The sequence below is a fragment of the Entelurus aequoreus genome, linkage group LG17 (assembly GCF_033978785.1).
Source record: "Entelurus aequoreus isolate RoL-2023_Sb linkage group LG17, RoL_Eaeq_v1.1, whole genome shotgun sequence".
NCBI lineage: Eukaryota > Metazoa > Chordata > Actinopteri > Syngnathiformes > Syngnathidae > Entelurus > Entelurus aequoreus.
The window spans coordinates 7762350-7787076 of record NC_084747.1 but is presented as its reverse complement, the minus strand read 5'-3'; the positions used below and the strand labels follow the sequence as shown (position 1 = coordinate 7787076).

General features: G+C 41.1%; 1 protein-coding gene across 2 annotated transcripts; it reads left to right on the top strand.

The window, feature by feature from the left end:
* LOC133632234 (oocyte zinc finger protein XlCOF22-like) lies at window positions 1-21687 on the top strand. 2 transcript variants are annotated; one of them, XM_062024552.1, is made up of 6 exons: window positions 1-127; window positions 209-361; window positions 6362-6673; window positions 9827-10105; window positions 13886-13987; window positions 19863-21687. In XM_062024552.1, the coding sequence occupies exons 2-6, from the start codon at window positions 253-255 to the stop codon at window positions 20825-20827; spliced, it is 1767 nt and encodes a 588-aa protein (XP_061880536.1). In that variant the 5' UTR covers window positions 1-127; window positions 209-252; the 3' UTR covers window positions 20828-21687. The 2 variants fall into 2 exon arrangements, with proteins under 2 accessions (XP_061880536.1, XP_061880537.1); XM_062024553.1 differs by lacking the exon at window positions 13886-13987.
* The last annotated feature ends 3040 nt before the right edge of the window (window positions 21688-24727 follow it).

Below are 24727 nucleotides of genomic sequence, written 5' to 3'. Positions count from 1 at the left end.
CTATTTTGAAAAAAACCTCAACAAAAAACGGAAGTAGTTTACTTTTCGCGCATGCGCAAACTGATCGCGCAGCGCAAAGACTTTGGAGCGGACCAAGATGGCGGACTCAGCGGCTGTGGCTTTCCGGGTAAGTCTTAAATGTACGTTCTAGAAGCAAATGTAGTAACAAATACCTATTTTGTCTTTTCTAAAACACACAAAACGGAAGTTGAGTTGGGAGCAATGGAGTGAAGATTGAAGACGTGATAGAAGATGGACGACTACTGCTATGCTAAGATGGCGACGTCATGTAAAAGAGAACATGAAAGAGAATCTTCCAGCAAATCACCAACGGAGATAAAGACCAAAACTGCAGATAAAGGTAATTGACTTAAAGGTTCTAATAACGTAATTTGTAAGGCCTGAAAAGAGCGCTGATGATACATTAGCAGACTTTGAACCGCCATTGTTGTTAGCTTAAAGAAGGCAGGAGAGTTTAAATCAGAGATGTGAAGCAGAATATCATTTAAGAAACTGGATAAACAAGAGAACCGATTATGTCAAGAAAATACTGATTTGAAAGACGAGTTTCCGGGGAGAGGAAGAGTGTAACTGCTCCCAAGGATAGGATAGGACTTTATTGTCATTGCACAAGTACAACGAAACTATGTTTTCAGCACAAACCCGTTCAAGATGAGACAAACAAACAGTGTACAGGGTTACAGACCAGGAACGCTGATAAAAGATGGGAAAAAGGTAAAACGCTGGGGAAGAAGATGAGTAAAAAAATACAATCTAGACTGGGCTTCTAAAGGCCTAGTCTGGAGTGGGAAAAAACCTCCATGCCATGCACACATAAACATGTTACATATAATCACGACACTCGCAACAGGGGGGAGTTGGGGACCTGGAGGTCGACTGCTGCTATAAAGCGCTGCCAGCCGTCCATCACCCACGAAGGGGAACCAAGCGGTGGTGAAGGCGTGGGGTCGGGGTGGAGGGGTGTGTGTGTATACGCCCATTGTCTTGGGCGTGTTGATGTAGTGTCCGTAGGCCTGGGGCCGTTCTGCATGCAAGCAAAAGTTCGACTCCGGGTGTCGTTGAGGAGGGAGGGAGGTCAAAAGCGTCCATCATTGAGGAGTCTTCGGGGGATGTTTTCAGAACAGCCTGCTCCTGTTGTTGCAGCGTCAAGGCCACTCGAGGGAGTCAAATCTAAGAGGTTCGTTCTCCTAGTTAGACAGACTCCAACTGATCTTTGACCAGAGTTTATTAGCACAATCTTCAACTCCAACTGATCTTTGACCAGAGTTTATTAACACAATCTTCAACTCCAACTGATCTTTGACCAGAGTTTCTTAGCACAATCTTCAACTCCAACCGATCTTTTGACCAGAGTTTATTAGCACAATCTTCAACTCCAACTGATCTTTGACCAGAGTTTCTTAGCACAATCTTCGCTTGCTTTCCAGTGTTTTAATCTTCCTGCCTTCTCCGATTTGAACAGTCAGAGGCCAGATTTTTTTAAATGATTTAACAACATTTATTCAAACAGGTCAATGTTACAGCGCTGGTCTCACTCCCGCAGAAACCTTATCAGCTGCGTACGTAAGCTTCATGAGCGGAATGTAACGGACTAGTGAGCATCATTTGGCTAATAAGTCATCATTAAACTCAACAAAAAAGTGAGGTCGTATGATTTCCGCGTGAACGTAACCACAGAAAAAATTGGCCAATAAAACGGAATCCTCTGTTAAATGCAGAATATCACGAAAATTGGAACATCTGTTTGGGAAAATAATTTATCTCAAGACACTTAAACACCCCTTCCTGAACAATGTCTAGACGACCACTTAAAACTCTGGCTAAACTACGAAGCTAAAACTAGCAAAAACTACACACACATCTCAACTGCTTGTGTTGTTGTGAGCAACATCGTCAATGTAAGATCAATGTACAAACAGCCACTACTTGAGAGGTGCTCTTTTTTTATAAACAGCCTCGCTCTCAAGCACAGCACACTTCTCCGCCCTTCACAATAACAGCGCGGTAAGCCACATCGGGTTTGACTGTACTAACCAAATAAAGGTTTCTAAAAGCATCTCACGCAAGCATAATGTACAAAATGATTATGCTTTGACCTAAATACTGGGAAAGATTGTCCAAAGACGTATTGCACCAATAAATGTGACTGCAATGGAAATGTGAAAGTACCGTTTTTTTTCCTAGTTTGGCCGGGGGTGCGACTTATACTCAGGAGCGACTTATGTGTGAAATGATTAACACATTAGCGTAAAATATCAAATAATATTATTGATCTCATTCACGTAAGAGACTAGACGTATAAGATTTCATGGGATTTAGCGATTAGGAGTGACAGATTGTTTGGTAAACGTATAGCATGTTCTATATGTTATAGTTATTTGAATGACTCTTACCATAATATGTTACGTTAACATACCAGGCACCTTCTCAGTTGGTTATTTATGCCTCATATAACGTACACTTATTCAGCCTGTTGTTCACTATTCTTTATTTATTTTAAATTGCCTTTCAAATGTCTATTCTTGGTGTTGGCTTTTATCAAATACATTTCCCCCAAAAATGCGACTTATACTCCAGTGTGACTTTTATATGTTTTTTTCCTTCTTTATTATGCATTTTCGGCCGGTGCGACTTATAGTCCAAAAAATACGGTATTTTGGCATTCAATTGACACACATTTTACTTGACACAAAAAGCAGACACTCTATGGTGGCAAAAATAAGTGTGAGGTGTAAAAAAAACGTAATTAAAAATAATTAAAACGGAAAAACTTATGTTGCTATATTATTTTAATTTATTGCTGTTACCATTTTTATCATTTACATGTTGTTATTTTCGATACTAGGGCTCTAACGATTCGTTTTTAACAACGATTCCATTCAGAATTTGTTATTTGCTGATTCAGGCACAATATTATTATTTTTTAGAAAGATCCTGAAACATTTCGGTAAGTTGAAAACAATTCAATAACTTTTTTGCCAAGCAAAAATCCACCAGTGTGACTGTGAAATAAATACTGGATACTGGACACTACAGGTGAAGTTTCTCATATTCCTGCTATTACTAGTCAGGGGGATTATGTATGAATGAATTATTGATATAAACAAGCAAATAAACAACAATTAATGGTAGGAATGTCTGATAATGGCTTTTTGCAGATATACGATATTCCGATATTGTCCAACTCTTTAATTATCGATACCGATATCAACCGATATATACAGTCATGGAATTAACACACTGTATATATGTGTTAATATATACAGTGTGTAAGGTACTTTTGAAAAAAAATAATAAAGTAAAATAAGATAAATAAAAACATTGTCTTGAATAAAAAAGAAAGTAAAACAATATAAAAACAGTTACATAGAAACTAGTAATGAATGAAAATGAGTAAAAGTAAGTGTTAAAGGTTAGTACTATTAGTGGACCAGCAGCACGCACAATCATGTGTGCTTACGGACTGTATCCCTTGCAGACTGTATTGATATATATTGATATATAATGTAGGAAGCAGAATATTAATAACAGAAGGAAACAACCCTTTTGTGTGAATGAGTGTAAATGGGGGAGGGAGGTTTTTTGGGTTGGTGCACTAATTGTAAGTGTATCTTGTGTTTTTTATGTTGATTTAATTTTTTTTAAAAATAAAAAAATAACCGATACCGATAATAAAAAAAACAATACCGATAATTTCCGATATTACATTTTAGCGCATTTATCGGCCGATATTATCGGACATCTCTAATTAATGGATTACTTGTCAGGGGGATTATGTATGGATGAATTATAGATGCAAACAGGCAAATAAACAACAATTAACGGCCAATGCATTCACATATTATACCTTTACACCTGCATTATCCTTTCCATCCTTACCCTTTCCATCCTTTGTAACTGAGCTACTGTGTGGAACAACTTCCCTTGTGGATCAATAACGTTTGTCTGATGTCTAATATTATTTCAATAAAGTTGAACCAACACTTTAGGTTGAATTAACAAGAGGAAACATTTTCTGTATTCAATATTCAAGAACATTTAAATGAAAATACAGTAACCAACATTTTAACAGTAAATGCACCTTCTACTTCTGCTTGTTTTTCAACATAAAATAAGATAACAATTAAAGTGCAACCTTCAGGTTCAATGAACAGTAGGTTTACCTGCTACTTTTACTGTTGTTTTATTGATAAAGGAACAATACGCATACAAAATAAATGGTGATTAAGCGCAACCAAATCTCTTCAGATGACATGAGCAGTAGGTTGACCTGCTACTGCTCTCTACAGTAGCAGAGAAAGGTCACACCAAATAACAGGCGCCACAACCCAGCAACAGAAAGCCATAACGCAACATTTATAAGACAAAACACGACAATATAAAGACGGGGCAAAAGTGACAGCAGACAAGTTTGGGCAACTCGCCGACTTCCTGAGACATAATGTTAAAAACGGTGTAATCATCCAAGTTGAAAAAAAGTGTGACCGCTTTTTCAGTCAAAAATAACGTTTTTTTTTTTACTTTTTCATTAATACTAATATGCTGTGTAGAGGAAATTGCTCCGCTGTCACTTCTTTTGTGTCCTTTGTGGCTTAAAGTTGTGCTTCATGCTTTTGTGTTGTGGCATATGTGTTTGTTGTGGCTTTTGCAATCGTGCTGTAGCTGAAAGTTGTTGTATAATGGTTCTTCAATCAATCAATAAAACAATGTTTACTTATATAGCCCTAAATCACCAGTGTCTCAAAGGGCTGCACAAGCCACAACGACATCCTCGGCTCAGATCCCACATCAGGGCAAGGAAAAACTCAACCCAATGGGACAATGAGAAACCTTGGAGAGGACCGCAGATGTGGGGACCCCCTCTCCCCCTGGGCGACCGCTGCAATGGACGTCGAGTGGATCTAACGTAATAGTGTGAGAGTCCAGTCCATAGTGGATCTAACATATAATTTGTGAGAGTCCAGTCCATAGTGGATCTAACATAATAGTGTGAGAGTCCAGTCCATAGTGGATCTAACATAATAGTGAAAATCCAGTCCATAGTGGATCTAACATAATAGTGAGAGTCCAGTCCATAGTGGATCTAACATAATAGTGAGAGTCCAGTCCATAGTGGATCCAACATAATAGTGAGAGTCCAGTCCATAGTGGATCTAACATAATAGTGAGAGTCCAGTCCATAGTGGATCCAACATAATAGTGAGAGTCCAGTCCATAGTGGATCTAACATAATAGTGTGAGAGTCCAGTCCATAGTGGAGCTAACATAATAGTGAGAGTCCAGTCCATAGTGGATCGAACATAATAGTGAGAGAGTCCAGTCCATAGTGGATCTAACATAATAATGAGAGAGTCCAGTCCATAGTGGATCTAACATAATAGTGAGAGTCCAGTCCATAGTGGATCGAACATGATAGTGAGAGTCCAGTCCATAGTGGATCTAACCTAATAGTGAGAGTCCAGTCCATAGTGGATCTAACATAATAGTGTGAGAGTCCAGTCCATAGTGGATCTAACATAATAGTGAAAATCCAGTCCATAGTGGATGTAACATAATAGTGAGAGTCCAGTCCATAGTGGATCTAACATAATAGTGAGAGTCCAGTCCATAGTGGTTCTAACATAATAGTGAGAGTCCAGTCCATAGTGGATCTAACATAATAGTGTGAGAGTCCAGTCCATAGTGGGGCCAGCAGGAGACCATCCCGAGCGGAGACAGGTCAGCAGCGCAGAGATGTCCCCAACCGATGCACAGACGAGTGGTCCACCCCGGGTCCCGACTTTGGACAGCTAGCGATTCATCCGTGGCCACCAAACCTGTGCCCCCCCCCCCCCCCCCTCCACGAAGGAGAGGGGGGGCAGAGCAGAAAAGAAACGGCAGATCAACTGGTCTAAAAGGGGGGTGTATTTAAAGGCTAGAGTATACAAATAAGTTTCAAGATGGGACTTAAATGCTTCTACTGAGGTAGCATCTTCTCAAGTTCTTCCTTCCTCTGCTGCAACTGGTGTAGGGCTTTGCACAGTTCACCCTCACAAACATCTTTTCCTCTGGTTTATGAGTATGACGTCCATTAAAAGTAAACTGATGTTTCCGAATGATTAGTTCCAGTGCCAACAAAGATGTCGATGTTGGGATTGTCATTGCTCATACTGGTAAATATCTAGTCCACATGGCTGCGGTTGCTCCTTCAGGATACACTGCCCCTTGGTGTTTTGGAAGAGAATTGCAAGTCACGCGCCAGCCCCCCTGCAGGAGATGTGAAGAAAGTACATAGAAGAAAGTGTGTAGCGAGTTCATGGATCATGTCTGAACTAAAGTGTGTTTGTGTTGTGTCCCCCAGGCGTCCAGCAGCTGTTTGGTCATCCAGAAGAACTTCCCCCTAAGTCAGGGGGGAGCTCCACATTGAAGCAAGAGGATCCACAGCCCCCCCACATTAAAGATGAAGAGGAGGAAGTTCGGATCACTCAGGAGGGAGAGTGTCTTCTAAGACCAGAGGAAGCTGATTACACCAAGTTGCCACTGAGTATTCTCTCTGTGAAGACCGAAGATGATGAAGAGAAACCACAACCAGACAACCTAAAAGCTCCACTGTCAGACAGAGAGGCTGAAGACAAGGTTGAAGATCCTTCAAGCAGCGATACAGACTGTGGAGGTGATATAAAAACACTTTCAATATATTTAAGATCACTGTGCTTTAACAACTTTTTAATTGGCAGTATGAGCTGCCAAGAGGTAACCACGCACTCGGAAAGGAACAGCAGTCTTCTAGAACCTCCCAGTATGTCAAAACAAACAATATGCTCATGAATAGGTTTGGGCATCGTTGGGAGCCAGGTCCTACATTCCGATTCTCCCGGAATCTTCCACATTTTTAAACATGATTCCCATTTTCACATTGATAGTTTTGATACCAGGGGTGATATTCGGCCTGGGTCGATAACACATTTTGCTGGACGATATATATTGATATATTCGCAGCCGAGTGTGAAGCGACTGGGATGGGAATCAGCACTTCCAAGTCCGAGTCCATGGTTCTCGCCCGGAAAAGGGTGGAGTGCCATCTCCGGGTTGGGGAGGAGATCTTGCCCCAAGTGGAGGAGTTCAAGTACCTCGGAGTCTTGTTCACGAGTGAGGGAAGAGTGGATGGTGAGATCGACAGGCGGATCGGTGCGGCGTCTTCAGTAATGTGGACGCTGTATCGATCCGTTGTGGTGAAGAAGGAGCTGAGCCGGAAGGCAAAGCTCTCAATTTACCGGTCGATCTACTTTCCCATCCTCACCTATGGTCATGAGCTTTGGATTATGACCGAAAGGACAAGATCACGGGTACAAATGAGTTCCCTCCGCCAGGTGGCGGGTCTCTCCCTTAGAGATAGGGTGAGAAGCTCCGTCATCCGGGAGGAACTCAAAGTAAAGCCGCTGCTCCTCCACATGGAGAGGAGCCAGATGAGGTGGTTCGGGCATCTGGTCAGGATGCCACCCGAACGCCTCCCTAGGGAGGTGTTTAGGGCACGTCCGACCGGTAGGAGGCCACGGGGAAGACCCAGGACACATTGGGAAGACTATGTCTCCCGGCTGGCCTGGGAACGCCTCGGGATCCCCCGGGAGGAGCTGGACCAAGTGGCTGGGGAGAGGAAAGTCTGGGCTTCTCTGCTTAGGCTGCTGCCCCCGCGACCCAACCTCGGATAAACGGAATAAGATGGATAGATGGATATATTAACCTTCAAATTATTGTCGACAAACAATTTTTGGTCATGATTATTTTGAGACCAAATTAACGACTGATGTAATGCAAGTGTACCCATTTCAAATGCAATAACCTTGTGTTCCTCATATAGTTTAACATTGGAATTGGAATGTAAACTTTTAAAATGTCCAATTTAAATAAAACAAACAATTAAAAAAAAAAAAGAGTCAACATTTGGCACTTTAATAAAAATCACAACCGAAAGCAATAAAATTGGTTCTTTTTTTGGTAAGGAGGCAGTGGGGGACCCTTAAATATACTAGAGATGTCCGATAATGGCTTTTTTGCCGATATTCCGATATTGTCCAACTCTAAATTACCGATTCCGATATCAACCGATACCGATATATACAGTCGTGGAATGAACACATTATTATGCCTCATTTTGTTGTGATGCCCCGCTGGATGCATTAAACAATGTAACAAGGTTTTCCAAAATAAATCAACTCAAGTTATGGAAAAAAATGCCAACATGGCACTGCCATATTTATTATTGAAGTCACAAAGTGCATTATTTTTTTTAACATGCCTCAAAACAGCAGCTTGGAATTTGGGACATGCTCTCCCTGAGAGAGCATGAGTAGGTTGAGGTGGGCGGGGTTTGGTTGGGGGGGGGACTAGGGTTTGGCAGGGGGTGTATATTGTAGCTTCCCGGAAGAGTTAGTGCTGCAAGGGGTTCTGGGTATTTGTTCTGTTGTGTTTATGATGTGTTACGGTGCGGATGTTCTCCCGAAATGTGTTTGTCATTCTTGTTTGGTGTGGGTTCACAGTGTGGCGCATATTTGTAACAGTGTTAAAGTTGTTTATACGGGCACCCTCAGTGTGACCTGTATGGCTGTTGACCAAGTATGCTTGGCATTCACTTGTGTGTGTGAAAAGCCGTAGATATTATGTGATTGGGCCGGCACGCAAAGGCAGTGCCTTTAAAGTTTATTGGCGCTCTGTACTTCTCCCTACGTCCGTGTACACAGCGGCCTTTTAAAAAGTCATGAATTTTACTTTTTGAAACCGATACCGATCATTTTGAAACCGATACCGATCATTTCTGATATTACATTTTAAAGCATTTATTGGACATCCCTAAAATATACACAACCAAAGCAATAAAAAAATAGGCCAAATAAAGTTATTGTGACCAAAATGATCACGGTTACCATTATCATCATCAGTTTTGTTGAATATGCTCAAAAAGTATTTACACACACACACATCTTTTAACCTTTTTTTTTTTAAATAAATAAACATACAATATACTTTTTTGGCAGAGGAAACAAATATTGTTCTGGCTTCATAAGAGCCATATTCATTTCATTTGTGTTGTTTTTCTCACTACGATCGGGCAAAACCATCCTCTTGCCCAGGCACACCCTTCTGGTTTTGGAGTATAAATATTTGGGGTTTTGGCACCAGCCGCTAGACTAGATCTGACCAAGCTAAGTCTATGAGCATGAACTGACAAGAGGCGACACGTCTTCTAAGACAAACCAAACAGTCCAGTTGCGATCGATTGAATGCCCTGAGATCATATTGCTTGACATTTTCTGTCTTGACGCTTTTTAATGTTTTCCTTGGTCTACCAGTATGCTTGCTTGCCTTTTACAACATTCCAATGTTGTTGTTACTTGCTCCAGATTTTAGACACAGCTGACTGAGAACAATTAACATATTTTGCAACATTGAGTGACTTCAACATCTTGAAGAAGTTTGGTTATCCTGTCCTTAGTTTCAATTAACATGATTCATATCAATCCACCCAGTGCAACAGCTCTCCAAGGTGTGAACACTCCTTTTTTACCTGAAAATGTACGGTGGGATTCCATTTTCTTTTTTAACAGGGGTTGTATAAATATTCAAATTCGAAGGTTTGATAATTTTATATTGATAGAAAAAAAGCCCCATGTGAAATTAACTGTGAAGTTCATATAGATAAATACATCCTTTTTGGACCTGCCTTAAAAGGATCGAGAATTGTTGGGAACTGGAATCAAAATGAGAAATCGGAAGTGATGCTAACCCTAATCGCGTCAGCGCTAAAGTGTGTTTGTGTTGAATCCTGCAGACATCAAGCAGCTGATTGGTCATCCAGAAGCACCTCCACTTCAGCCGCAGGGAGGGAGATGCACTTTGAAGCAGGAGGATCTGCAACCCCCACACTTTAAAGAGGAAGACGAAGAACTTTGGGTCACTCAAGAGGGAGAGTGTCTTCTAGGGCCGAAGGAAACTGATATTACCAACATTCCGCAGACTGTTGTCACTGTAAAGACTGAAGACGATGAAGAGAAACCACAACCACACAACGGGGTTGAAGTGACTTTGAGCAGCGATACGGACTATGAAGGTGATATGAGGACTCACACTGACAACAAACACTCCAAAATCTCAAAAAAGTTAAGAGGTACAAAACGTTTTAGCTGCACAGTTTGTGCTAAAAGCTTTTCCAAAAAGTGCAATTTGACTGTACACGTGAGAACGCACACAGGAGAAAAACCATTTAGTTGTTCAATTTGTGATAAAAGCTTTTCTCAAAAGAGCTATTTACCTCAACACATGAGAACACACACCGGAGAAAAACCCTTTAAATGTTCAGTCTGTGCTAAAAGCTTTTCTCATAAGAGAGTATTGACTGAACACATAAGTACACATACAAGAGAAAAACTGTTTAATTGTTCAGTTTGTGGTGAAGGATTTTCTAATAAGAGCGTTTTGACTGAACACAGAAGAACACACACAGAAGACAAACCTTTTAAATGTTCAGTTTGTGATAAAAGTTTTTCTCTAAAATGCAATTTGACCCAACACATGAGAACGCACACAGGAGAAAAACCGTTCCATTGTTCAGATTGCGGCAAAGGTTTTTCCCAAAAGAGCAATTTGACTGACCACGCGAGGAGACACACCGGGGAAAAACCATTTAATTGTTCAGTATGCAGCAAAAGCTTTTCGAAAAAGAAAAATATGCTTGAGCACACGACGATACACACTGGGGAAAAAACCTTTAATTGTTCAGTTTGTGATAAAAAGTTCTCGCAAAAGAGAGTCGCGACTATCCACTTGAGAACACACACGGGCGACAAACCATTTCAATGTTCGCTTTGCAATAAAAACTTTTCTCAAAAAAGCAGTTTGACTAGACACACCAGAACACACACAGGATAAACAAAAACATGTCATTGTTAGTTTTGTGATAAAACTAACTTTCGTTAAACACATAATGAAACAGAAAAACTTTTCAGTTGTTCAATTTGCAGCTGAAGTTTCTTAGCGATAAGCACGATTAAGTGTCCCATGGGAACACTCACAGGTGAAAACCTGTTTATAGCTGCTCAGTTTATTTGAAAAGATGAACTCAGAAGACACATTTCGTAAGACACATGAAATTGCACTCACACCAAAAAAAAACAACTTTAGTTGCTTAATTTTTGGCAACATTTTTACTCGTATGGCAACTTTTGAGTACAAAAAATAGGTTGCAGTTGCTCAGTTTACATACGGCCCTATATCATCCACTACGGAAATGTGCATGTTTTTGTCACGCAGTCGTCTCAAACCTCACTGGAACACTGTGCTGTGATGCCCCGCTGGATGCATTAAACAATGTAACAAGGTTTTCCAAAATAAATCAACTCAAGTTATGGAAAAAAAATGCCAACATGGCACCGCCATATTTATTATTGAAGTCACAAAGTGCATTATTTCTTTTAACATTCCTCAAAACAGCAGCTTGGAATTTGGGACATGCTCTCCCTGAGAGAGCATGAGGAGGTTGAGGTGGGCGGGGGGTGCATATTGTAGCGTCCCGGAAGACTTAGTGCTGCAAGGGGTTCTGGGTATTTGTTGTGTTGTGTTTATGTTGTGTTACGGTGCGGCTGTTCTCCCGAAGTGTGTTTGTCATTCTTGTTTGGTGTGGGTTCACAGTGTGGCGCATATTTGTAACATTGTTAAAGTTGTTTATACAGTCACCCTCAGTGTGACCTGTATGGCTGTTGACCAAGTATGCTTTGCATTCACTTGTGTGTGTGAAAAGCCGTAGATATTATGTGAGTGGGCCGGCACGCAAAGGCAGTGCCTTTAAGGTTTATTGGCGCTCTGTACTTCTCCCTACGTCCGTGTACACAGCGGCCTTTTAAAAAGTCATACATTTTATTTTTTGAAACCGATACCGATAATTTCCAATATTATATTTTGAAGCATTTATCGGCCGATAATATCGGCAGTCCAATATTATCGGACTACCCTAGTGCTAAGGTGGTGTTACTAATTACGAGCACCTTGGTCTGATTATTTAAAGAATACAAAAAATGCAATCGGTCACATGAGGTGACTTTAACTTTTTTTTTATTGGCAATTTGTTCACTCTCTACAGCTCTCGTTTTTAGTTGCTCTTCTCACTTCATGCAGAGGATCAATGGCAGGACAAGAAGGTGCAACCAAACCTGATAGTTAAAGGCCTACTGAAAGCCACTACTAGCGACCACGCAGTCTGATAGTTTATATATCAATGATGAAATCTTAACATTGCAACACATGCCAATACGGCCGGGTTAACTTATAAAGTGACATTTTAAATTTCCCGCTAAACGTCCGGTTGGAAACGTCTATGTATGATGACGTATGCGCGTGACGTCACGACGGCAACGGAAGTATTCGTACCCAATGTGTCACCATACAAACTGCTCTGTTTTCATCGAACAATTCCACAGTATTCTGGACATCTGTGTTGGTGAATCTTTTGCAATTGGTTTAATGAACAATGGAGACTGCAAAGAAGAAAGTTGTAGGTGGGATCGGTGTATTAGCGGCTGGCTGTAGCAACACAAAAAGGAGTACTTACTTGGATAGCAGACGCCTAGCCGATGCTAGCTGCCGAAGGGTGAAGTCCTTCGTCGCACCGTCGATCGCTGGAACGCAGGTGAGCACGGGTGTTGATGAGCAGATGAGGGCTGGCTGGCGTAGGTGGAGCGCTAATGTTTTAATCATAGCTCTGTGAGGTCCGGTTGCTAAGTTGCTAAGATAGCTTCAGCGTCGTTAGCAACAGCATTGTTAGGCTTTGCCAGGCTGACAATTATTAACCGTGTAGTTACATGTCCATGATTTAATAGTATTGTTGATCTTCTGTCTATCCTTCCAGTCAGGGATTTATTTCTTTTGTTTCTATCTGCATTTGAGCCAGAGGCTATCACGTTAGCTCAGTAGCTAAAGAGCTTCGCCAATGTATTGTCGTGGAGATAAAAGTCACTGTGAATGTCCATTTCGCGTTCTCGACTCTCATTTTCAAGAGGATATAGTATCCGAGGTGGTTTAAAATACAAATCCGTGATCCACAATAGAAAAAAGAGAGTGTGTGGAATCCAATGAGACCTTGTACCTAAGTTACGGTCAGAGCGAAAAAAGATACACCCTGCACTGCCTCTCGAGTTCTTCACTCTAACGTTCCTCATCCATGAATCTTTCATCCTCGCTCAAATTAATGGGGTAATCGTTGCTTTCTCGGTCCGAATCTCTCTCACTCCATTGTAAACAATGGGGAATTGTGAGGAATCCTTCCTCCTGTGACGTCACGCTACTTCCGGTATTAGGCAAGGCTTTTTTTTTTTATCAGCGACCAAAAGTTGCGAACTTTATCGTCGTTGTTCTATACTAAATCCTTTCAACAAAAATATGGCAATATCGCGAAAGGATCAAGTATGACACATAGAATGGATCTGCTATCCCCGTTTAAATAAAAAAAAATCATTTCAGTAGGCCTTTAATACTTAGTGTGTCACTCCCACTGATCATCCATCACTTCCTGCCTTTGTTCAGTTAGCGGGTGCCTTTGTCCATGCAACCGACCTTGCTTTGCCACTTCCTGTTTCTTGCAAGGAAGAAAGAAAAAAACATATATTGGATGTTTTATCAAACTCATTCTTTATTGAAATATTTCATGTCTATATGTATGTATGTATGTACAGTACAGGCCAAAAGTTTGGACACACCTTCTCATTCAATCCGTTTTCTTTATTTTCATGACTATTTACATTGTAGATTGTCACACCAAAACTATGAATGAACACATGTGGAGTTATGTACTGAACAAAAAAAAAAGGTGAAATAACTGAAAACATGTTTTATATTCTAGTTTCTTCAAAAGAGCCACCCTTTGCTCTGATTACTGCTTTGCACACTCTTGGCATTCTCTCCATGAGCGTCAAGCACACCTGTGAAATGAAAACCATTTCAGGTGACTACCAGTATGCTTGCTTTTTACAACCTTCCCATGTTGCTGGTGCCCTAGCCCAGATTTGAGATGAACCTGACTAAACGATCAAGATCTTTAAAAACATTTGCTAAAAAGTTGGATAATCCACTCCTTTGTTGCAATTGACATCTCTCGCGTTGGAGACATGATTCATGTCAATCCACCTGGTGCAACTATGGCTGGGCGATACGGCCTTTTATCAATATGTGGATATGTTTAGGCCATGTCACGATACACCATATATACACTACCGTTCAAAAGTTTGGGGTCACATTGAAATGTCCTTATTTTTGAAGGAAAAGCACTGTACTTTTCAATGAAGATAACTTTAAACTAGTCTTAACTTGAAAGAAATACACTCTATACATTGCTAATGTGGTAAATGATTATTCTAGCTGCAAATGTCTGGTTTTTGGTGCAATATCTACATAGGTGTATAGAGGCCCATTTCCAGCAACTGTCACTCCAGTGTTCTAATGGTACAATGTGTTTGCTCATTGGCTCAGAAGGCTAATTGATGATTAGAAAACCCTTGTGCAATCATGTTCACACATCTGAAAACAGTTTAGCTCGTTACAGAAGCTACAAAACTGACCTTCCTTTGAGCAGATTGAGTTTCTGGAGCATCACATTTGTGGGGTCAATTAAACGCTCCAAATGGCCAGAAAAAGAGAACTTTCATCTGAAACTCGACAGTCTATTCTTGTTCTTAGAAATGAAGGCTATTCCACAAAATTGTTTGGGTGACCCCAAACTTTTGAACGATAGTGTATGTGGATATTTTGCTTTAGCCTTGAATGAACACTTGATGCATATAATCACAGCAGTATGATGATTCTATGTGTCTACATTCAAACATTCTTCTTCATACTGCATTAATATATGCTACTTTTAAACTTTCATGCAGAGAGGGAAACCACAACTAAGTCAATTTAGCAAAAGTGTATTTATTAAACAGTTATTAAGCAGTGGCACAAACATTTATGTCATTTCCAAACAGAAAGTTCAAGATTGTCAGAGACATTTCAAAACAAGCTATTAGTGCACTTTTGTGCATGATGTCACTAAGATGACATATCCAAACAACACTCAATTAAAGTGCACTTTTTGTACAGAACGCCACTACAATAGTTTATAACAAATAAAGTGCCCTTCTGTGCATGATGTCACACAAGATATTTCAATAACTGTCACATAAAAATGAGCTGCATAATAGGAAATTCTTCTTCTTTTCGTGTCTTTGAAGCATTTGGTTATACGACAGTTTCCCATTTCTTTACACAGTCTTTTGAACTCTGCAAGATCTTTTAGACTGCACAGGTTGGGTAGCAGAGGACAGACAAGGCAGTGCTGTATCGTGTGGTCCTCTTCTCCGCATTCGCAGGTGGTTGGGCCGGTTTTGTAGCCCCATCTGGCCATAGCAGCTTCTGATCGCCCTGTTCCTGTTCTCAGGCGGTTTAGCGTCTTCCACTGGACCCATGGTGTTTCTGAGCCGGGGGGCAGGTCTTCAGAAGGGGCGATTCCCATGTCAATAGGAGGGGGGTCTTTCTCTAGTCTTTGCAGTGCTTCCCACACATTCATTTATTTGTGGCGGCCCGCCACGAAAGAAATACGTCCGCCACAAATAAAAAATAAAAATACAAAAATTTTAATTTTAATGTTTTATTTTTTATTTTTTGTCCTGTCCAGCTTCTCAGGCAAATCATATAGTTGATGTAGATGCCCATATAGGCTGTTCAGATGTACTTTACAAAAGAGAAGTGTAGGATACTTCTCTTGTTGCCTTATTTGTATTTGACCACTACTGTTTTCTGTTTATTTGTTACTGGCTGTGGCAGGACACCTCTGCCTCTGTTTCACTTTATGTTGCTGGTAAATAATATGGTTGTAGTAGTAGGCTAAAGTTAAATTATTTAGTATGCACTAATTAAAGGGGCAGAGCTTTAAGAGACATTTTAGCTTTTATATTTTATAAGATATATTTTTTGTAAGAACCACAATTAATAAATATATTTCAGTGAATAACTTATTGTTCAAATCTGTATATAAATATGTACATAAAGTGTTGTAATTATATTGTAAAATGGATGGATGGACGTTTAAAACAAAACTGTTATTATTAATTAGTAAGTATACATTTTTTGAGCCTTTTAGAGAAAATCATATCATTGTAGAAAATTATGCAAATTAATCGATGATGTCATGGTGACCACGCCCATAGCCACGCCCCCACCGCCACAGGTATCTTGGCAGTTTATGGGAAACACTGCTTTGTGTCCATAGCTGGAGTCTGGTTTCTTCCCGAGATGTTGTTAGGGACTGGACATTGCTGAGGGAGCTTCTCCTTGACTTCAGACGTTGGGCTGAGGGTTCACGTCCATAGAGGAGGTGGCGTTCATCACTGGTAGCTTTTGTGAACTCTACTTGGCTGCCAACTTCCCGTCTCACGTCTGCAGGGGCAATGCCAGCGAGGAGATGCAGGTTGTTCAGGTTGGTAGGCTTCAAGCAACCAGTGATCAAGCGGCAGGTGTTGTTCAGTGCTGGGTCGAGTTTCTTGGCATGGGTTGATCTCTCCCAGACAGGACATGCATACTCCGCCGAGGAATAGCACAGGGCCAAAGCAGTACCTCTTAGTGTCTGTGCTGAGGCTCCCCATTTGGAATTTGTCAGTTTCCGTAAAATGTTGTTTCGGGAGCTGACTTTCAGTTTGGTGTTTTTGATGTGTTCCTTGAAGGAGAGGGTGCGGTCCAGGGTTACGCCAAGGTAGACAGGGTTGGTACAGTTCTCAAGTGGTGTTCCAGACCATTTGATGTTAAGAGGTCGGTTCGCATCCCGGTTCCGGAGATGGAACGAGCAGACTTGGGTCTTCGCAGGGTTTGCGTGTAGATGGTTTTGCTCGTAGTAGAGGAGTAGCTCATCTAGAGCTGAGGTGAGGTTTGCTTCTACCGCTTCAAACGTACTCTCTTGAGATGTTACACAGAGGTCGTCAGCGTAGATGAATCGTTCAGTGTTCTGGTCCATTGGCTGGTCGTTGGTATAGATCAGGGGTGGGCAATTAATTTTTACCGGGGGCCGCATGAGCAACCCGAGCACTGCTGGAGGGCCACACCGACAATATTTCAATTAAATTTTGCTTAAATTATTTTTGATATACCGTAAGATAGATAATAATAATAATAATATTTTCATTTAACCTAATTTATCTTTATACAAAAGCAGATGGCTTTTGATGGTTTTATTTTTAACACTTTCTTACACAACACTTCCTGATGTATAATACAATGCAAAAATTTCAATTTCTGTCACTTTATCCTGCATCCTCTTTGTTGTGAACGTAGCACGCCTGTAAGGTGATTGACGAAGAAGGAGGAAGCGTTGCTGTTGCGGAAATGAGGAGTGAGGATAGACGTGCGTGTGGAAAGAACGAGATAAGTTGAGCTGTGTTAGTATAGGTTGCTCAATAAAAGTTTAAAAAGAGCATCAGACTTGGTGTGCACTTCTTCTGGACGCTACAATTGGTGTCAGAAGTGGGATGAAATGCCTCCCAGTTCGCCTTGCCATCAAACTTGGGAGTCTTCATTGAGGGCAGAATTCCCCCATGGCAAGCAGCGTGCGCTGCACCTGTAGACACTGCCTCTCTCTCTCTCTCTCTCTCTCTCTCTCTCTCTCTCTCTCTCTCTCTCTCTCTGTTTCTGTCTCTCTCTCTCTCTCTGCGGCGAGCTCCTCACGTGGCACGTACCTCCCGATGACGTAGCCGGCTGAGCACACAAACAGCGCAGTATGCGCAGAGTTTTAATTCTGACACCAATTGTAGCGTCCAGAAGAAGTGCACACCAAGTCTGACGCTCTTTTTAAACTTTTATTGAGCAACCTATACTAACACAGCTCAACATATCTCGTTCCTTCCACACGCACGTCTATCCTCACTCCTCATTTACGCAACTCAAGAAGACAACATCTACTTCAGCAGGTGGTTACACTATATTCTTTAAACACAGCAACATGTGTACCACAAATTAAGCACACGGCTTTACCTTTACTTGGCAGTCCATGTCTTGTTGAAAACACGCCATTCGTCATCAACTTTACTTTTTTTAGGGATCACTTGTCGCTTTGCGCCTTCACTCACAGGACATACGCCCATAAATAACACTTTTCAAAATAAAAGCAGCACAGTTGTATTGCACGCACGACATAGATGTTTTTTTAAATTTATTTTGTAATTTGTGATTGCCGCTGCGCGCACGAGCATACGTCCACACGGAAGTAATACAAGTAACGCTTTTCAAAACAAAAGCAGCACCGTTGTATTGTACACTCGAAATAGATACTTTTTAAAATGTATTTTGTAATTTATGATTGGCCTCACGCGGGCCGGACAGGGACGTACAAAGGGCCGCAGAATGCCCAGGTCTGGTATAGATGTTGTACAGTAGTGGAGCCAGCACACTACCTTGAGGTAGGCCGTTCTTCTGTCGTTGCCAGCGACTTTGCTTGTTGTTTAAAGTAACATAGAAGCGCCTGTCTTTCAAGAGGACTCCAATGAGGTCTGTGAGTGCCAGATCTTTTGTCATCTCCGGGGTCTTTTTTAGGAGGAGGCGGTGGTTCACAGTGTCGTATGCGGCAGACAGATCGACGAAGACGGCACCTGTTACCAGTCCATTCTGAAACCCATCCTCAATATGTTGGGTGAGATTCAGAAGTTGGCTTGTTGTGGATTTGCCAGGTCAGAATCCAGCTTGTTGGGGGATGGTGGCAGGTTCAGCAACTGGGGCCAGCCTGTTGCTGAATAGGAAATCAAATAGTGTATGTCCTTCACTATGTGGTAGGTTCCTGCGGACGTTATCTCCTTCTGTTGTTGACTATTTTTTTCATACGATATTGATCTGGAAATGGTTGCTTGGGCATTTTGTTGGTGTGGCACCGGCAGAGATGTTGACATGCAGAGTTTCAAGCACTCTTCATTCTCGAGCGGGTGACTTTTCAAATGATGCTACACATTAGCATTGCTGCTACTTTTTGTAGCAACGCTTTTGCCCCATACTTGACATATTACGGTTGTCTGTTCAACATCTTCCCGCTTGAAGCCAAACCACCGCCGCCTGCTGTTTTTCTTGGGAATTAATTATTCTTCCTTAATTTGTTACCAGATTGGCACCTTCTCTCTCTCGTATTACCACTCACACCGCACCGCGAGAACCACAGCTAATGTTACCCATGTCGCTACCTCTCTGCTCCGCGAGGGCGTGTGACGTTGCAAGCGTGACGGTATGTGACGTATGTAAGAAGGTGCGCTTGTTTTATGTCTCTGTGAGAAGGAGAGACAAGAAAGAGTGATAAAAGCATGTAGTTTAATGCCCGCAGTGTGAGAATGTATACTCCAATATCACCATATAGTCATTTTCTATATCGCACAGAGACAAACCCGTGATATATCGAGTATATTCCATATATCGCCCAGCCCTAGGTGCAACAGTCTCAAAGGTGTGAACACTCCTTTTTTAACCACAGACTAATGAAGAGATCTGATGCAGGTGTAAGCTTTAGAACTGAAAATGTACAGGGTGATGCCAGATTTTAAACATTCTCCCAAGTTTGGCGTGTCCATAATGTTTTGACAGGGGTTGTATAAATATTCAAGTGCAAAGGTTTGATATTTTTATTCTGGTTGAAAATAGCCCCATGTGAAATTGTAAAGTTCATATAAATGAATAAATACTTTTTGACTCCTCCACTTAAAAGAGTCGAGACTTGTTGGAAACTGGAAGCAAAACGAGGAATTGGAATCCAAACCGGACTTGTCCAATTTGAAACAACCTTACTCGTGTCAGAGCTGAAGTGTGTTTGTGTCCCGCAGACGTCCAGCAGCTGATTGGTCATCCAGAAGTAATTCCCCTTCAGCCGGAGAGTGGGAGCTCCACTTTGAAGCAGGAGGATCCACGCTCCACACACATTAAAGAGGAAGAGGGGGAACTCTGGATCACTCAGGAGGAAGAGTGTCTTCTCGGGCCGGATGAAGCTGATCTCACCAAGTTGCCACTGACTGTTGTCTCTGTGAAGACTGAAGATGAGGAAGAGAAACCACAACCAGACAACATCTTATCTCCACCATCAGATAGTGAGGCTGAAGACGAGGTTGAAGTAACTTTGAGCAGCGATACAGACTGTGAAGGTGAAATGAGGACTCACACTGACAACAAACATGCTATAAGCTCTAAAAGGGTAAGCGGTAAAACGCGTTTTAGCTGCTCAGTTTGTGCGAAAAGCTTTTCTCGTAGGAGCAATTTTACTCAACACATGAGAACGCACACAGGGGAAAAACCATTTAGTTGTTCAATTTGCGGTAAACGCTTTTCTCAAAAGAGCCATTTACCTGAACACATGACAACGCACACTGGAGAAAAAATATTTCATTGTTCAGCTTGTGGTAAAAGATTTTCTAATAAGAGAGGTTTGACTGAACACATAAGAACGCACACGGGAGAAAAACCTTTCAATTGTTTAGTTTGTAATAAAAGTTTCTCTCAAAGGAGCAATTTGACCCAACACAACAGAACACACACAGGAGAAAAACCATTCAATTGTTTTGATTGCGGTAAAAGCTTTTCGCAAAAGAGCAATTTGACAGAACACATGAAAGTACACACAGGAGTAAAACCTTTTAATTGTTCGGTTTGTGATAAAACATTTTCACTCAAGCATCATATGATTGAACACATGACAACACATACAAGAGTAAAACCATTTAATTGTTCAGTGTGTGGCAAAAGCTTTTCTCAAAAAAGCAATCTGACCAAACACATTAGGACACACACAGGATAAAAAGATGAAAAAACTATGTTTCAGTATGTGATAAAAAAGAAAATTTGACTCACCACATAATGAAACAGAAAAAACCTTCCAGTTGGTCAATTTTCAGCTGAAGCTTCTCTCTAAAAGGCTTGATGTAGGGTTGCATGGTGTACCGGTACGAATAAAGTACCAGGGTACTAATGAGCTAACAACGGTACCATACAGTCTTTGAAAAATACCGGTACATTTTTTCTCCCCACCTGAATGCTGCCGTGCGGCTGTGAAGTCCAGAGACAAGGTGCATGTTGTTGACTGTCAAAAATGCACACACAAAGCGCATACAAGCAGAAACTGTGTGGAGAGGAAGAATGCCAAAAAAAACAACTTACATTCTACTGGGCATTAGAGGATACGCGAAGTGCAATATGGAGGTATCTGTGCTTCAAATTGAAGGATAAAGCTGGCGCTTTAGACACGGAAGCTGCTGCTTTAAGACCTGCCTCGCCAAAGGAGGCAATACAATATTGCCACTTTAACTCCAAACTTAGTTAAACATTTAAAAAAAGAAACATTCAGACCTGCTCAAGAGCAAAGAGTGACAGGTAGTGTGTGCACATTTAGATACGTAGACAGAAACACAGCTGGTGAGCTTGTTGACAATTATTAGCGTAAACTCATGCAAGTGAAATGACTGAATTGTGTAACACATTCCTACAATTTGTGTTTTATCTGAAACAATGTGTGTTTCACCTGCTACATGCTTGATCTGTGTACATTTAGCCATAGAGTTGTCTTTAGTATTTACTAATGATTTTGTTTGTCCTAAAGCACAGACCAAGAGTGGCAACCATAAGTTCTGAAGCATTTAAAATATTGTCAATAAAACTTTCTATTCCAACCTAATCCTGGATTGTGGCGCGCTATATGTGACACGTGCAATTGTGAATTGTTCTTTGAGTGCAATAAGGAAAGGCCAGTGTGTTTAATGCCTTTTAATTTGGCTTGTGCAGCCCTTTGAGACATTTGTGATTCAGGGCTATATACAGGTAAGTAAACTTTGATTGATTGATTGAATTTGTATTTTAATTTTATAAAATGTTAACGCATTAAGACATTTCTAATGTATCGTAAGATTGTATGTTAAAATGAAGCCAATAATGATATTATTTTGTGGTCCCCTTTATTTTGAAAATTATCTCAATGCAGTTTGGTAGAGATCGATGAAATGGCTCAAGAGAACGCACACAGGAGAAAAACCCTTTAGGTGCTCAGTTTAGATAAAGCATAATATTGTGAGAGTCCAGTCCATAGTGGATCTAACATAATAGCGTGAGAGTCCAGTCCATAGTGGATCTAACATAATAGTGTGAGAGTCCAGTCCATAGTGGATCTAACATAATAGTGTGAGAGTCCAGTCCATAGTGGATCTAACATAATAGTGAGAGTCCAGTCCATAGTGGATCTAACATAATAGTGAGTCCAGTCCATAGTGGATCTAACATAATAGTGTGAGAGTCCAGTCCATAGTGGATCTAACATAATAGTGTGAGAGTCCAGTCCATAGTGGATCTAACATAATAGTGTGAGAGTCCAGTCCATAGTGGATCTAACATAATAGTGTGAAAGTCCAGTCCATAGTGGATCTAACATAATAGTGTGAGAGTCCAGTCCATAGTGGATCTAACATAATAGTGAGAGTCCAGTCCACAGTGGATCTAACATAATAGTGAGAGTCCAGTCCATCGTGGATCTAACATAATAGTGTGAGAGTCCAGTCCATAGTGGGTCTAACATGATAGTGTGAGAGTCCAGTCCATAGTGGATCTAACATAATAGTGAGAGTCCAGTCCATAGTGGATCTAACATAATAGTGCATAGTGGATCTAACATAATAGTGTGAGAGTCCAGTCCATAGTGGATCCAACATAATAGTGCATAGTGGATCTAACATAATAGTGTGAGAGTCCAGTCCATAGTGGATCTAACATAATAGTGTGAGAGTCCAGTCCATAGTGGATCTAACATAATAGTGAGAGTCCAGTCCATAGTGGATCTAACATAATAGCGTCAGAGTCCAGTCCATAGTGGATCTAACATAATAGTGTGAGAGTCCGGTCCATAGTGGATCTAACATAATAGTGAGAGTCCAGTCCATAGTGGATCTAACATAATAGTGAGTCCAGTCCATAGTGGATCTAACATAATAGTGTGAGAGTCCAGTCCATAGTGGATCTAACATAATAGTGTGAGAGTCCAGTCCATAGTGGATCTAACATAATAGTGTGAGAGTCCAGTCCATAGTGGATCTAACATAATAGTGTGAGAGTCCAGTCCATAGTGGATCTAACATAATAGTGTGAAAGTCCAGTCCATAGTGGATCTAACATAATAGTGTGAGAGTCCAGTCCATAGTGGATCTAACATAATAGTGAGAGTCCAGTCCACAGTGGATCTAACATAATAGTGAGAGTCCAGTCCATCGTGGATCTAACATAATAGTGTGAGAGTCCAGTCCATAGTGGGTCTAACATGATAGTGTGAGAGTCCAGTCCATAGTGGATCTAACATAATAGTGAGAGTCCAGTCCATAGTGGATCTAACATAATAGTGCATAGTGGATCTAACATAATAGTGTGAGAGTCCAGTCCATAGTGGATCCAACATAATAGTGCATAGTGGATCTAACATAATAGTGTGAGAGTCCAGTCCATAGTGGACCTAACATAATAGTGAGAGTCCAGTCCATAGTGGATCTAACAAAACAGTGTGAGAGTCCAGTTCATAGTGGATCTAACATAATAGTGAGAGTCCAGTCCATAGTGGACCTAACATAATAGTGAGAGTCCAGTCCAGAGTGGACCTAACATAATAGTGACAGTCCAGTCCATAGTGGACCTAACATAATAGTGAGAGTCCAGTCCATAGTGGATCTAACATAATAGTGAGAGTCCAGTCCATAGTGGATCTAACATAATAGTGAGAGTCCAGTCCATCGTGGATCTAACATAATAGTGTGAGAGTCCAGTCCATAGTGGGTCTAACATAATAGTGTGAGAGTCCAGTCCATAGTGGATCTAACATAATAGTGAGAGTCCAGTCCATAGTGGATCTAACATAATAGTGCATAGTGGATCTAACATAATAGTGTGAGAGTCCAGTCCATAGTGGATCCAACATAATAGTGCATAGTGGATCTAACATAATAGTGTGAGAGTCCAGTCCATAGTGGACCTAACATAATAGTGAGAGTCCAGTCCATAGTGGATCTAACATAACAGTGTGAGAGTCCAGTTCATAGTGGATCTAACATAATAGTGAGAGTCCAGTCCATAGTGGACCTAACATAATAGTGAGAGTCCAGTCCAGAGTGGACCTAACATAATAGTGACAGTCCAGTCCATAGTGGACCTAACATAATAGTGAGAGTCCAGTCCATAGTGGACCTAACATAATAGTGTGAGAGTCCAGTCCATAGTGGATCTAGCATAATAGTGAGAGTCCAGTCCATAGTGGATCTAACATAATAGTGTGAGAGTCCAGTCCATAGTGGATCTAACATAATAGTGTGAGAGTCCAGTCCATAGTGGAGCTAACATAATAGTGAGAGTCCAGTCCATAGTGGATCTAACATAATAGTGAGAGTCCAGTCCATAGTGGATCTAACATAATAGTGAGAGTCCAGTCCATAGTGGACCTAAGATAATAGTGAGAGTCCAGTCCATAGTGGACCTAGCATAATAGTGAGAGTCCAGTCCATAGTGGATCTAACATAATAGTGAGAGTCCAGTCCATAGTGGATCTAACATAATAGTGAGAGTCCAGTCCATAGTGGATCTAACATAATAGTGAGAGTCCAGTCCATAGTGGACCTAACATAATAGTGAGAGTCCAGTCCATAGTGGATCTAACATAATATTGAGAGTCCAGTCC